General features: G+C 38.8%; 1 protein-coding gene across 2 annotated transcripts in view; it reads left to right on the top strand.

Moving 5' to 3' along the window:
- Positions 1–12,475, top strand: part of TM4SF4 (transmembrane 4 L six family member 4) — a 30,186-nt gene extending 17,711 nt beyond the window's left edge. Inside the window, exons 4-5 of one of the 2 annotated variants that reach the window (XM_037524646.2) lie at positions 8,487–8,676; positions 12,064–12,475. In XM_037524646.2, the coding sequence (XP_037380543.1) occupies positions 8,487–8,676; positions 12,064–12,081 (208 nt within the window). In that variant the 3' untranslated portion in view covers positions 12,082–12,475. Of the gene's footprint in view, positions 1–3,673; positions 3,816–8,486; positions 8,677–12,063 lie in introns of those variants that run through there. The other variant, XR_008553714.1, reaches the window with a different exon arrangement.
- The last annotated feature ends 1,634 nt before the right edge of the window (positions 12,476–14,109 follow it).

Here is a 14,109-nt window from a genome sequence, read left to right as displayed (position 1 = left end):
TGGAAGAAAGAAGGAAGTTTAGAAAGACAAATAAGGGATTAAAGTTTGTAGTTCTAGAAAGACAGGAAAAAGATTTTTAGCATTCTTGTAGTGGTTCTTGGTGGTCGTTATCTATTGATAAGCTTCTGCCTTTTCAGGGAACTTCCGCTGCACTTCCTCTGCTTCAGGCTGTTCTCCCCCCGCACGCTGGTTGCCCAGCCGGATCTAGGGACCGTGGCGAAAGCCATTCCTAAAGATCACTGCGGGGGGAGGTGCAGCAGGTAGGGTTTTGCTGTTCTTCCCCTGCGCGCTGGTTGCCCAGCCGGACCTAGGGCCGGTTAGCCCTAAAGGTCACTGCAGGGGAAGGTGCAGCAAATAAACAAAGGATAGTGGTTTCTATTGCAAACCACTTATAGTGGAAAACAAGAATCATTACTCATTAACAGGACTCAAATACTTTCACTGAATTGTATTTAACCAAACAATCTTTTAATCTTTTAATTGTGTTTTTTGTGAGAGTTAATAGAGCTTATTAAAATGACATCTCATATTTCTAGGCTCTTTGTAGTCCAAACAGAAATTTCCCCCCACAAATTTATCATTTAATTTTCATAGCAACACAAAAGATATATTTATTCCCTGTCAAGGCAGATTTGATAGGTTTGGTTTGTTCAAAACCATAGCTAGGTGAGGGGCCTCCCCTGGTGGCGCAGGCGGTTAAGCACCGCACTGTGAAGCTGTCCATAGCCTCTGCAGCGCAGGTTCGATCCTGGCCTGCCAGCGAGGGTCCCACATGGCACAGCAGACCTCTCCTGTCTTGCCCGCTGCTCCCCTCAGCAGTGTATTTCGTCAGTCTGCCTGCTCTGTTCCCTGCTCTGTCTCTGGTGAATCCTTTCACCCTCCCACACATCTGGCCTGTACCCCCACTCTTTAAAAAAAACCAAACACCAAAACACCATAGCTAGGTGAGACAAGAGACAGGGCTCAAAATCATGTCTTCTAACTTCAAGTCTTAGGTTTTTTTAGGTTACATGTCTTTTTGCTCCTAGACTGCACTTCCAATATAGTATTCAATAGCCATAGGTGGATGATTTAAATTCTAATTAAATTAGTAAAGTTTAAAAGTCATTAATCAGCCATTTCAAGTACTCAGTAACCATATATATTATATAGTGATTATATTGAATACCATAGATAAAAGGCATTTCCATCATCACACAGCACTACCAGGAGGGTTTGGACTATTTCTGTTTCACCACCATTACAGCCTCTGCCTAGTACCTAACTAAAATATTTAGCAGGTCAACTAAACATAGAACTTCCATATGATCCAGCAATTCCACTCCTAGGTATTTACCCAAAGGATACAGAAACATCAATTCCAAAGAGCACCTGCACCCCTATGTTTATAGCAGCACTATTTACAATAGCTAAGCTTTGGAAACAACTCAAATGCCCAAAAATAGATGACTGGATCAAGAAGATGTGGTACATATATACCATGGAATATTACTCAGCATTCAAAAAAGATAAACACATGCCATTTGCGGCAACATGGATGGCGCTGGAAGGGATCATGCTCAGCAAAATAAGCCAGAAAGAAAAAGAAAAATACTGGATGGTCTCACTCATAGCAGGAATCTAGAAAACTTAAATAAGGGACCAGGAAAATGAATAACTATAAGAAAGTGAAAATCAAAATCAACAAAAAACTATGAACCAGAGACACTCTATAGGGGGTAGAGGGCGGGAGGGGAGGGATTGGGGTCAAAATAAGGGGGTTGCAATTGTATAGGGAGTATAAAAATAAAATTTATTTAAAAAAAAAAACATTTAGCAGGTCAGACAATATATTTTGTTGGAGCCTCCTGCACCTGTAGGATTGGTTCAAATCTAAAAAAAAAAAAAGAAGAAGAAGAAGAAGAAGTCTATAGGGCATCAGCTATTACTTGTATTACAGTTACTATTTATTAATTTACAGTGAGCGTGTAAAGGAACTCAGGAGTGGGCATCAGAGGGTAGAAATGCAGGGTATGGTTTTCTTTACATGAGGTATTAGTTTGTTCACAGATATTTTATAGACAGTATCTACTACTTTAGAGTTCTCACCCTACTTTAGAGTTAAACAGAAGCACAAGGCCTCTGATACCCTGATATCCCATGCAGTAATTCCCAATGGCATCTACTTTACTGTAGGAAACCAACTATTGGGGTCCCACTGCTTTGGGGTTGGCTTGTGTGAAGACAGAATTCAGACTCAGGGGGATCCATTTCCTGAGGTTCTTCCTCTGGGAACTCTTTCTTTCCCACTAAACTGTCTTCGCAACACAGATTACATCTTCTTTTTCCAAGGACCCTCAATTTTTATCATCAGCACAAGTGCAGTATTAAACATATTTTTCTACTTATTCCATTTCATGAATGATACAAATACTAATGTTACTAACAGTTTTAAAATCAATTATAATAAACCTTTGTCCAAAATAAAGGAAGGAGGAAGGAAACACTACATAAGCTAAATGATATTCCTGCCAGTCAGTGCAATGATCTCATGTTCCTATAGTAGGGTTTGTCAGCCTTCCCTGTTATGTGATATTAGCACTCCAATATCACACTCTAATATCAATGAGATGGGGTCACTGCTGAGTGACGACTCATCTGTGGGCCAGTATAGGAAATTTAAGCTTGGGAGAAGCACTTTTCAAAGTACTCTGTGTTTGTCCTAGTGAAGCAAGTTTTCATTCACCCCACAGCCATTTATTGCATAGTACTCTGTGATAAATGCTTTCATATATGTTGTTTTATATACCCCACCCAACAACAACTAGCCATTCACTAATAGGTATCAGATTAGAGAGGTTTAATAATAAAAACAGGATAGAGTAAATTTTGTGGGCAAGTAGGTACATTTCAGAACTCTCCCCTCAATCTCTGTACAATTTTTTGATGGTAGAAAGGTTAGAATACCTAGGCTCTGTATAGTGACCTCAAACTATCATATGACCAAAATCGATGTATACAGATTGTGGGAATGGAGGAGAAAATTCCCCCTACAACTCTGGGTTCTTCTTGGACTGATCAAGTAATCAAGTTAACATCAGATGGATTAATAGAAGAATAAAAATAAAATTTAATTTTTTATGCGGGGGAGCCACATAGAGGGGTCCAAGAACAAAAAGGTAAATTGAAGCATATATGCCATCTTCAGCTAAGAAGTGGGACCTAGAATTTTGAGCAGGGAAGGAGGGTAATTAACATTATGAAAACAAGTGAAGATTCCATCTGGAAAAGCTCAGGAACATTTACTACGAGCTCTTTGTAGTAGGGAGAAATGTTGGGATGAAGACAGAGGCTCGGAGGTGGTGGTGGGGTGCTGGTGTGTGAAAGAATTCACCAGAGGCAGAGTGGAGAATAGGATAAGCTGATTAATTGAAATACCCTGCAAGGGAGCAGGGGGTGAGTTGGGAGAGGTCTGCATGGGAAGGAGGATTTGGGGCTGCCTTTTGTAATCTGATTTTTCAGGCTTTTCAGGATTGAGGGAGTTGGTCTCTCCTGGTTGTTGTCTCTGGGACATCAGGTTGTGGCAGACCTTCCCCACCTTCCCCTGTCATGCTTGGTTCTGTTTGCCCTGTTTCCACATTACTAGGAATTCCACATTCTCCACAGCCCACTATTGGTCATATGGACCCACAGCCAGGTTCCCATGGCAACTCTATCGGTTTCCCCTTCTTATCTATTCTGTTTCTCCCAGCTTTGTTCAGCCAAGCAAAAGGCAGAGACTTAAGATGTAAGTCTATTAAAGGATGACCCGACACCTTATCCGTTGGACCCTGTGTGTAAGTGTAACAGCAGTTGTCGTTATAGCTGCAAACCGAACAGATACAGTGAGCAGAAAGGATTAATCACTTATATGAGCCTAGATAAAAGGACATATGAGTGTCAGGACAGTTGTCACTTCCTTTACCACCAAGTGGCAGCAGCAGTGGCTGCTTTTCCCTCCTCCTGTTTGTTCTCCTCCTTATTAAAGGCTAAGTATTTTTACATGTATTCTCATTTAATCTTCCTAATAATCTGAGAAGAATTCTTTTCCTTGGAGTAGAAAAAAATGCAGTTCAAAAAGGTTAATTTGCCCACAACTCGTACTTAGTATAAGGAGAATTAAAAAACAAATCCAGAAAGAAAAAGAAAAATACCGGATGGTCTCAGTCATAAAGAAAAAGAAACATACGGGATAGTCTCACTCATAGCAGGAATTTAGAAAACCTAAATAAGAGACCAGGAAAAAGACTAATCAATACAAAGTAAAAATCAAAATCAACAAGCAACTATAAACCAGAGACACACTACGGGGGGTGAGGAGGAAAGGAGGGGCGGGGAGAGGAAGGACTAGAGTAAAAAATAAGGGGGGGTGGTGTGCATTGTAAGGGGAATATAACCAAAATGAAAATGCATACATTGTTCAAAGATGAAAAAAGATGTAAGAATTATATAAAATAAATATTTTTTAAAAATCCAGGCAAAAAACAACCACTTGGCCGGCACCCTCCTTGGTGCTGAAACCTGTCCCAAATGTGGAGCATAATAGGACAGAGGCAGTCCCTGCCCGTGAGAAACGGTCAGTGAGGATGACAAAATGGAACAGATCTGTACAGTGTGGGAAGTGACAAAATGAGGAATGAATGGGAAACTTTTCTGAGGAGGTAACATGGTCTGATTATGGAAGATGAGCAGAAGTGCATTCCAAAGAGGGAGGGGTTCAGGCAGGGAGAACAACACATCCTGAACCACTGCAGAAAGACTCGACCTGCTAAGGCAATGTTTGGCCAGGACTGTGTGGCCTCAGCTTATGGTGTAGTGAAGCAGAAAGCAGGTGAGCAGAAAGGCCACTGTGTGATGCAGGTGAGTGAGAGGCAGGCAGACACTTGGGCCATCAGGGAACAGGAGCGATTTCAGGCAGGATGTGACATGAGCACTCGGGTGTTTCACACTGTGAAGAATGATGAGAAGGCTCAGTCCCACCAAAGAGGAAAAGAGGAGGTTGGAGTAACAACCAGAAAACACTGTGAGCATCCCTGAGGCAGTGGAATTGAGATTCAAATGAATAACATACAGTTCAGAGACTGTGTGAGGTGGAATCATGTGGATCAGGTGTGAGGAGACAGAGGTAGACTCTGAGATATCCAGTTTGGGGTACAAAATCCAAGGCTCTTCAATGTCATAGAACTTAGCACTGTTTTCTTCAGAAATGTTTGCTGGACATCATTTTAAAGGAGCAAAGATGTTAACTTTTTCTGTCATGAGAACCATACTAAAGAAACATCCTAGAGGGAAGACATTTCTAGGAAAACATCCTAGAAACCCAAGACATTTTGAGATACGCCTTCTTGACTTCCTTTGAAATAGGACTTCCTCCCATCCATGGTCTTCTTCTCTGAGACAATTGGCCACATCTGCCACGACCCTGAGGGAGTAGCACAGGGTAAGGGATAACTGTGGAAGGAAAAGCCCGGAGACAGGCCAAGGTCAGTTAACAGGGGGAGGGATGAGGATATCCTTGCACAGCACTCTGCTCAGGCTACACCCCCTGCTACTCCCTGGGGAAGATATTCAAGGGTGAGGGGTGCTCTCTCACATCAAAACACGGAATGAACACAATTCAATGTTCTGCCCAGGTTCTTCCTGGTAGCCTAGGGATTGAGTCTCAGCACTATCACCTCCACGGCCTGAGTTCAATCCCCAGCCAGGGAGCTACCCACATGGTGCAGCAGACCTCTCCTGTTTTGCCCACTGCCCCCCTCAGCAGTGTATTTCAATATAGCCACGTGTTCTACTGCCCACTCTGTCTCTGGTGAATCTTCTTACTCCCTGAAACCCTGGCCTATGCACCAGTTCTTCTACACACACACAATGTTCCGCCCAGACTTTTGGTTAAGACCGTTTGCATTTGCACTTCAAAGATGGCTTATTAGCCAGCAACATCACAGATTGCTTAAAAACACACTCCCTGGAGTTCAAAGCCCAGGGATAAGGTGAGATTGGATTGTAGAGCCTGTTCCTAGCCTTCATGAAGCAGGAAAACAGCTGTTAAGAACTGTATTTCCCCTGGACCTGACTAGATGTAAGGTCCAGTCACATCTCCGCCACATACCAGTGGTGAAATGGTATTCTCGGTACTTCCTCAGTGAAAGGAGAGTAGCAGCAATATATACCTCCCAGGTTCAGGCAAGGATAATATAAAACACTGTGCACAAAGCACTTAGCATAGTTACTGCCACATACTGCTTATTAAATAGTCAGCATTAGTATTATTTTGTTAATATAACTCATTTACCAACATGCCTCAAAACTATATATTGTTATACTTTCTAATGATTTTGTGATTCATTTCTATGTTTTCAACCAATCACATGTAGGTTCAAAGAGAATAATCTCATTACAGTGGTAAAGGTAAACCTTGATTGACATATTTATATTAACATATAAATTTGTCGTATAAATCAAATGTCATCATATGCCAGATATATGAAAGGAATATAATTATTCAAATGCAGGGAATTTGTGTCATTATTAAGAGCAATGGCATTGGAGTCAGTTAGACCAAAGGTCAAATCCCAGGCACTTCCATTTCCTAACTTTGACTTCTTAATCTGTGTATGGTTGTGTTCATTCACTAGGTGACTGTTTCCTGGAAGATACACTGTACCAGATACTGTTCAAGTAAATTTCCAGCCCCTTGTAGGTTTGAGAATGAGGATATAAAGCAGCTAGCCCCATGTCTGGCACATGGGCAGGACCCCCTACACAAGATGCTGGCATTAACTGATCACTCTCTGAGCTGAATCTTGGGACAGAGATAGGGGACACTCTCTGCCATGTGGATGTACAGTTCCAAAGAGAAGGGAGGCAAATGAACAGATGGTGACTATACGATGACTTAGGGAGACAGAAATGGAGCCAGAAAAGCATAAAGGAGACCATCCGGGAGATGGGGTCACTGGAATTAAAGTGTGCAAGGCAAAGCTTTTGGTTCCTCTGTTCCATCCTTTAGTAACCTTTGATGACAGCAAGAATGAATTTCATGAAACTCATGGCTTTCTATTCTCATGTTGATAGGATTGCTGTAGTTCAAGTGCAAAAGCCCTTCACAATAATGAAATGCTATAAAACTCTAGTTAGGTGAGTTTAGACTGCCTTAGCTCTTCTTGATTCACAGAATGTGGAAATATGATTAGTTATGGGTCCATGAAAGATTAGGGCCTCCTCTTAGCTGACTTGGAAAATTTGGCACAGCGATTATTGCCAGGATCTCTGAGAGTCTCAGCCCTTTTTGGTTTAGGGGCAGAGAAGGAGCGCCTGAGAATTACCTATGTCCTTTGTGAGGAGTGAGGCTGCAGCAGTAGTGCTAAGAGGATTTCTCCAGCATCCAAACACAATCCTCTCTTCCAAGTTTCCCCATGTGCATTTCTCCAATCTTACCACCTAGAGGTGCTGTCATCCCATCACTGTGCAAACTTTCCAGATGAGGAAAAGAACTCAGGATTGCCAATTCCTTCACTTTCACATATTTTCTTTGTAAGACCCTAGAAAATATTGCATCTTTATAACTTCCTATAATCATCAGCTTAAAAATGATAAAAGCAGAATGAACTATATGGAAAAATGCAGAACAAAATGATAACTGATTCAAAAAAGCATCTTTGGTTAATTTGTGAAATGTCCCTCCAGTGGAAAGAAATCCTTGTTTAAATGTATTAAGTTCAATTCCATGTTGTCTGAGTCAACTGTGAATATTTTATAAATATAGTTTCTCCTATTTCAATGTTTTTATAAAATAGGTATTAAGACAGCAAATTATTTCTTCCCCATAAAGAAAATTAATTACATCTTTTGCATGTAGAATCCCCATATATTAATGAAAACAGAGTTGGGTCAAATTCACAATTTGGCTTTGAATTATGCCTTAAAATTCAAGCTCTACCCTTTAGCAATATGATGCAATATTTTACTTGGCTTTGATTGTACTACACTTGACAACTAACTTGTCCAAAGTCCAAATGGTCCCTCATGCCATTAGGTAGGAAAAGGGCAATTAACATTTGTGAGATTCTATTCCTGCAGTGTCTTCCCTTTTCTAACTTCATAATAGATGGTGAAATTGCCTGTCCTCTTGGTCTGTTCACAAAAATCACTCTATCTCTTAATGTCTGTGTGACCTTAACTTCTGTGTGTCTCCGTGATCTTATTTGTAAAAGGGGAGAAAATAACATAAGGTTTCTATGAAGAATAAATAAGTGAAAATGTATAAAATGTTTTGAACACAGTGTCCGAAATAGCATATACTCAATAAAAGTATTATGTGTTTTTAAAATAACTATTTTGGGATATTTTTCTTGGGGAGCTTATGTTTTAGAAGGAAAGTATTGCGAAAGAAAAACCATTATGTTGCTTTCTAGACTAGGGCATGGCATACTTTTTACTCATTAGTCTTTCATCCCATGTCCCAACAGGGATTACCTTGATAACAAAATCTTATGGCACAAGTGCCTACAGCCTGAAAACATAGTTCCCTGGAACCTGACCCTCTTCTCCATTCTGCTGATCATCGGAGGCGTGCAAATGTTTCTCTGTGCCATCCAGGTGGTCAATGGTCTCCTGGGGACCCTGTGTGGAGACTGCCAATGTTGTGGCTGCTGTGGGGTAAGTTGAGGTTTTTGTCTTTTTTCGCAGGCAAGAAGGCAAGTCATGCCAGCACTAGTCGGATGGGAAGGTGGAAAAGGGGTGCACCCTGCGGAACATCAGAGGCAGGCTGCGAAGTGCAGGCATCCCCCTCTATCAACTTAGGGAAACAGTGACCTTGTGTTGGCGGAACCTAGAAGTTGTGCTCTGTAGCATGTGAACAGACACAGGCTAAAGTTCACTAAAACTTTCAGGCTCACACTCAGCTGACCATGGTCCTACAAGCCAAATACATGTAAATGTTTTCAATAATGTTTATATGAAGATCTCAGGAGGCATTTGTCATGTGGGCATCTTGTCAGTAATAATACCTCATGATCTGTACTGAAATGTTCTTACTACTTCCTAATAGACCTAGACAAAGCATTATAATTTCCAAGTAATATATGGAACATGAGTTAAGGCACTTTCTTTTCCTTGAAAAGAACAGGATATATCAATGCAAGTTCTTTATTTTGATGAGATTTATCTTATGGAACAAAGAAATGGTTTTTAAGTAAGGAAAAGCAAGGAAATTGCTCAGAATTTAGTCACCAAATGTGAGTTTAAAATATCAACAATAGGGCCTCCCCGGTGGCACAGCGGTTGAGTGCTGGGCTGCGAGGCTGTGCAGCGCCGGTTCGTTCCCCGGCGGCCGCCGGGTGAGGGTCCCACATGGCGCGCAGACCTCTCCTGCCGCCCGCTGCTCCCCTTAGAGGTGTACTTCGGTCCTTCTGCCTGCTCTGCTCCCTGCTCTGGCTCTGGTGAATTCTCTCACCCTCCTGCGCTTCTGACTGTACCCAGTGCTTGTATGAATGAATGAATGAATAAATAAATAAATAAATAAATAAATAAATAAATAAATAAATGTTTAAAAAAAATAAATAAAATAAAATATCAACAATATAAAAATTAAAAATAAACCTATGGGCAGTAAAACTGTGCAATTATTTCAGTGAATGGCCAAATCAAATCAAATGATTATGCATAAATACAGTTATTTGAAAAACACAAACTGATGTGTGAAAAAAGAAAAACATTAAGCAGAGCTCTAGAGCCCTTACTTGGGGAATTATGAAATTAAATTAAGGTTTAACAACTTAATATAATATTTTGCTAAATTTTAAATTATTTAAATAATTTTCTTTAAGTTTCTTACAAGTATTATATGTGTATAAGTCAAGTTTATGTGTGCTTGTGTTCACACACAGAAGAATACAAAGAGATACTCAGTTGGAATATCTTGTCTTCTACCTACCCAAGTTCCCTATAATTTCATATATATTCTCCCTAAGTGGGGGTGGGGGGTGTTTTCACTACCCCCACCTTAAAATGATTTTTTAATTTAATAATATCGGAAAATGCTTATAATGTAGTGTTCATTGGAAAAAGCAGGATTCAAAAATTGTATACTTAATATATACATATAAATAAGAAAAAACAAATGCTGTATACAGAAAAAAAGTCCTAAAGAAAATTCTACAAAAATGTTAAATGATAGTTGTTTAGGGTAACAAGACTTTGACCCTTTTTACTTCCTCAGGCTTGTGTTATATATTATATATACTACATATTATATATAGTATATTATTATATTATTTAATAATCATGTATTTTAAAATATAAAAATATAAGTAAAATGTTATAAAATATCCATTGTAAATGAACAAATATATTTCACTGAATATTGAGTTAGTTCTATAAATTTGCAATTCTGTTGTGCTAAATGTAAAACTTTTAGTTAAACAAAAATAAGGAGAAAAGAAAACGATCAGTTTGTAATCCATCAAAATTATTTTTCCGATGGCAGTAAAGTATATTGGCCATCTAAATCTTGTAATTCATCTAAAATGAACTCATATTTGTTAAGCCAAGCAAGTAACTTAAAATGCTGGTCTTATTTTTTCCCTACTTTTATAGAAAAGACATTCAATATTTTAGTAATACAGCAAATTTTCATTGCAAGATTTATTAGAACTGCAACTGCTCTTTGAATAAGAGATATACTGAATCTCTTTTAATAAGAGTTTAACTAAATCTAGTGATTATCAATAAATTTAAAAACAAACCCACAGGTGCCAGCACACTAACTCTTTTCCATGAGTTTCATCTATTTAGGTATGATATTTTAGCAAGTTTAATGGCTAAATCATTGTATAATCAGAAGACAGCACATAGACTCCAAAGCTGTCAGTGCATAGACACAAACCACAGAGGGAAACGGACATGTCCTTCTTTCCTCTTCCTGTCTTCTCTTCTTTCCCTCCCTCCTTCATTCCTTCCTCCTCCTTCCCTCCTTCCTTCTTTCTTTCTTTGTTCTCCAGGTTATTTGGAAAGCTTCAAATCTAATAAAATCGAAAAGAACAGCACAATGAATCCTGTACGTTTTCATCTAGATCCACAAAGCATGAACATTTTCTTGTTCCTTCTTTCTGAACCATTGAAAAGTAACTGGCTAATATTATGAAACTTCATTACTAAATAATTCAGAGCACTTCGGAGCTGCATTTTCAGAAAGCCAGTCTGCTGAGGAACCTTTCTTGCTGGCAGCTTGCCTCTCATGCAGCTGGTCAATGTCCTCCCTCAGTAGACACCACAGAGACTTGGGCTCGTACCTACCTCCACAACTAATTGCTGAGTGCCCCACGTAAGCTGTCTGACTTCCCAGAGTCTTAGTTTCCCCAACGCCTTCTGCCTAACTTCTCCAGAAAATATTAGGATCAACATCCATCCATTCAGGCAAAAAGTATTTCTTGAGACAGACATTCCTAAACCTGGCAGTGTCATTAAATGAGGTAATAGATGGAAACAGGCCTTCAAATACAAGTTATGAGTCCTGGGTTGAATGCCAGCTATGCAGTCTGGGCTAAGTCAGTTGCAATCAACTGTTTCTTTGTCTGTAAATGTGATCATTAAACCTACTTCTTATGGTTGCTTACTGTCTAACATAGAATAATAAATACGTGTGTCTCTCAACAATGAGAAGTTTTGCTATATTGTATCAATAGTTACTCACTCTGAGTATGAGAATCAGTGAGGCAGCATGGATTCAAAGGAATACAATCTGAGTTCAGCCTCCATGGGTCCAATCCTGGCTTGTCTGCTTTCTAACTGTACCTTTAGCTACATTACTTGACCTATCTTTGTCTTTTATCAAAATTACTTTTAATAATAAATCATGCAAAATAAATACAAGCAAGTGACTGATCAAAGCTCTAAAATAAAGGAAAGTATAGAAGACATTTATGTAGCCAATAAAGGACAAGACCACTCAAGAAGATGGATGATGGCAAGCGAACTAGAAAGGGAGGAGAATGAAAAAAAAAAACAGAATGATGTCATAATTAATTAACTTTTTCTACCTTCTAGGGAGATGGACCAGTTTAAATCTCTATGCTGAGCTGCCCTAACTTGACAACATGTGGGATGCTATATTAAACTTCTTTTTGTTGGGATATTATTAATTCCTATCTGCTTCCTGATGAAACTTCTTCTGCTATCCAACAAGTTTAGCACAAATAAGAATTTTATGTTATTTAAAAATAGTTTGGTCACTTGACAAATTAGATTTATAAATCTTTCAAATTAGTTTCTTGTTAGAATTGAAGAGCTGGTTCAAAGCAAGTTTTTCCTAATTCTTAAAGCATGAAAAGTATATAAAGTCATGGGTAGTGCTATAGAACTTCTTTGTATATAGAAATGTTTATATATTTTGAAGTTTTACATAATTCAGAAAAGGAAAACACATTTAAATTGATACACTGAGGCCATTTTTTTTTTGTTTTCAGGATTTATGGGAAAACTGATTGATGTATCACAAATCATTATTGTTTCATGCCTTCTTGACTAAAATGTTTGAATTACTTGTGACTAGTCTTTTGAGATTGCCATCATTTGCTAGGGTTTCCTTATGTATATTAAAGTTAGAATTGAAAGGTTATTTAATAAAAATTGCATTGCTGGGAGAAGAAATGGCAAAAGAGTGAATAATAACACGAGCTTTTCTACAAACCCTTCCTTTGAGAAAATAAAAAACAATGGTTTAAAACAGTTTATTGGAGTTATAATTTTGTCAGACCATGGCTGGGATTCAGATAATAATAGGTATTACTACTTCTATGTGATATATTAAGACATTGACTTTGGTTTTATGAATTAGGCACTCACTAATTGTGGAACTGAATCCCATTCTTTTCACTGGGATTCAAATTACGACTCCACCATATACCAATTTGAGGATCCTGAGAAATTTACTTTCTAAGTCTAAGTTTTCCCATGTGCATATTAAAAGGGAATCAATCAATCATCTAAGACATTTTGAAGTACCCCAAGAGTGAAACAAGGAGACCTATAGATTGTCAACACAACAGAAGACTACAGAGGAAATTACAAACCAAAGTCTCATTACTACCCACACCAACATAATAGCCTGCACTAATAGGTGAGGCTTACAGGAAACTAGACTATTATAGTAAGCATGAAGCAATTACCAATCCCCCACTGAGTGTTAACTACTGGGGCCCAGGCACTGAAGTTCTGAAGTGTTATATGCTATGATTTTGCCTTTACCACAAGCAGAACTCTGAGATCAGAAATCAAATCTGAAATTTACTACATAAAAATTAATAAATGCAAGAAGATAGACACTTAATAACTCACTGGGGCAACTATAAATACACACACACACACACACACACACACACACAGAGCAAGGCTAGTTGTAAACATGCCGAGAACTCTTTTATGGGAGTTGCCAACTTTGTGTTGCTTTCCTGAATATGTGAGTTATTTCTCTACACTCTGGAGCAGACCTTCTTTGCTGCAAAGGCAATGTGACTAAGTCTATAACCCACCAACCCCCAGACCTAATATGGGACATAGTACATAGTAGACAGTTGATAAATTAGTTGTGTCATGGAAGTGCCTAGAGCCTATTTATCTTTCTCTGATACCTTCACTCTGAGTGAGATAACATACTGGGTCCTGAAATACACTGTGGAATAATTTGAAAAACTAATAGTTAAAAAAAATGTAGGACATGGGCATCTGTGTTACAAGTTGAACAAGGGTTTAGTGTGATCTCAGTACACAGATCCATGAATATAAAAGTTAAAACTATATTTTCTATGACAGTTTTTGTTTTCTGACTCTGAGTGCCAATGCACCATGCTTTAATTTGAATCATTGCTGGGATTTTTATCCTGTCTCAGCATTGTGCTAGACCCATGGGTACAAGGTCAAAGACCCACTTGAGTAAAATTAAGACAAAAATAAAACAAATAATCAGATGTCCATCCCAAAACAGACATAATAATTCTTTAATTGACAAGAACACAGGTGGCAGAAGAATGACTGAGGACATTGAGCTCATGAAAAGAATACATGAAATGCACTCAGAGGTAGTCAGCAAACCAT

Source organism: Talpa occidentalis, unplaced genomic scaffold (assembly GCF_014898055.3).
Source record: "Talpa occidentalis isolate TD23 unplaced genomic scaffold, MPIMG_talOcc4v2.1 talOcc4.4, whole genome shotgun sequence".
Taxonomy (NCBI): domain Eukaryota; kingdom Metazoa; phylum Chordata; class Mammalia; order Eulipotyphla; family Talpidae; genus Talpa; species Talpa occidentalis.
This window is presented reverse-complemented; position numbering and strand designations above follow the sequence as displayed.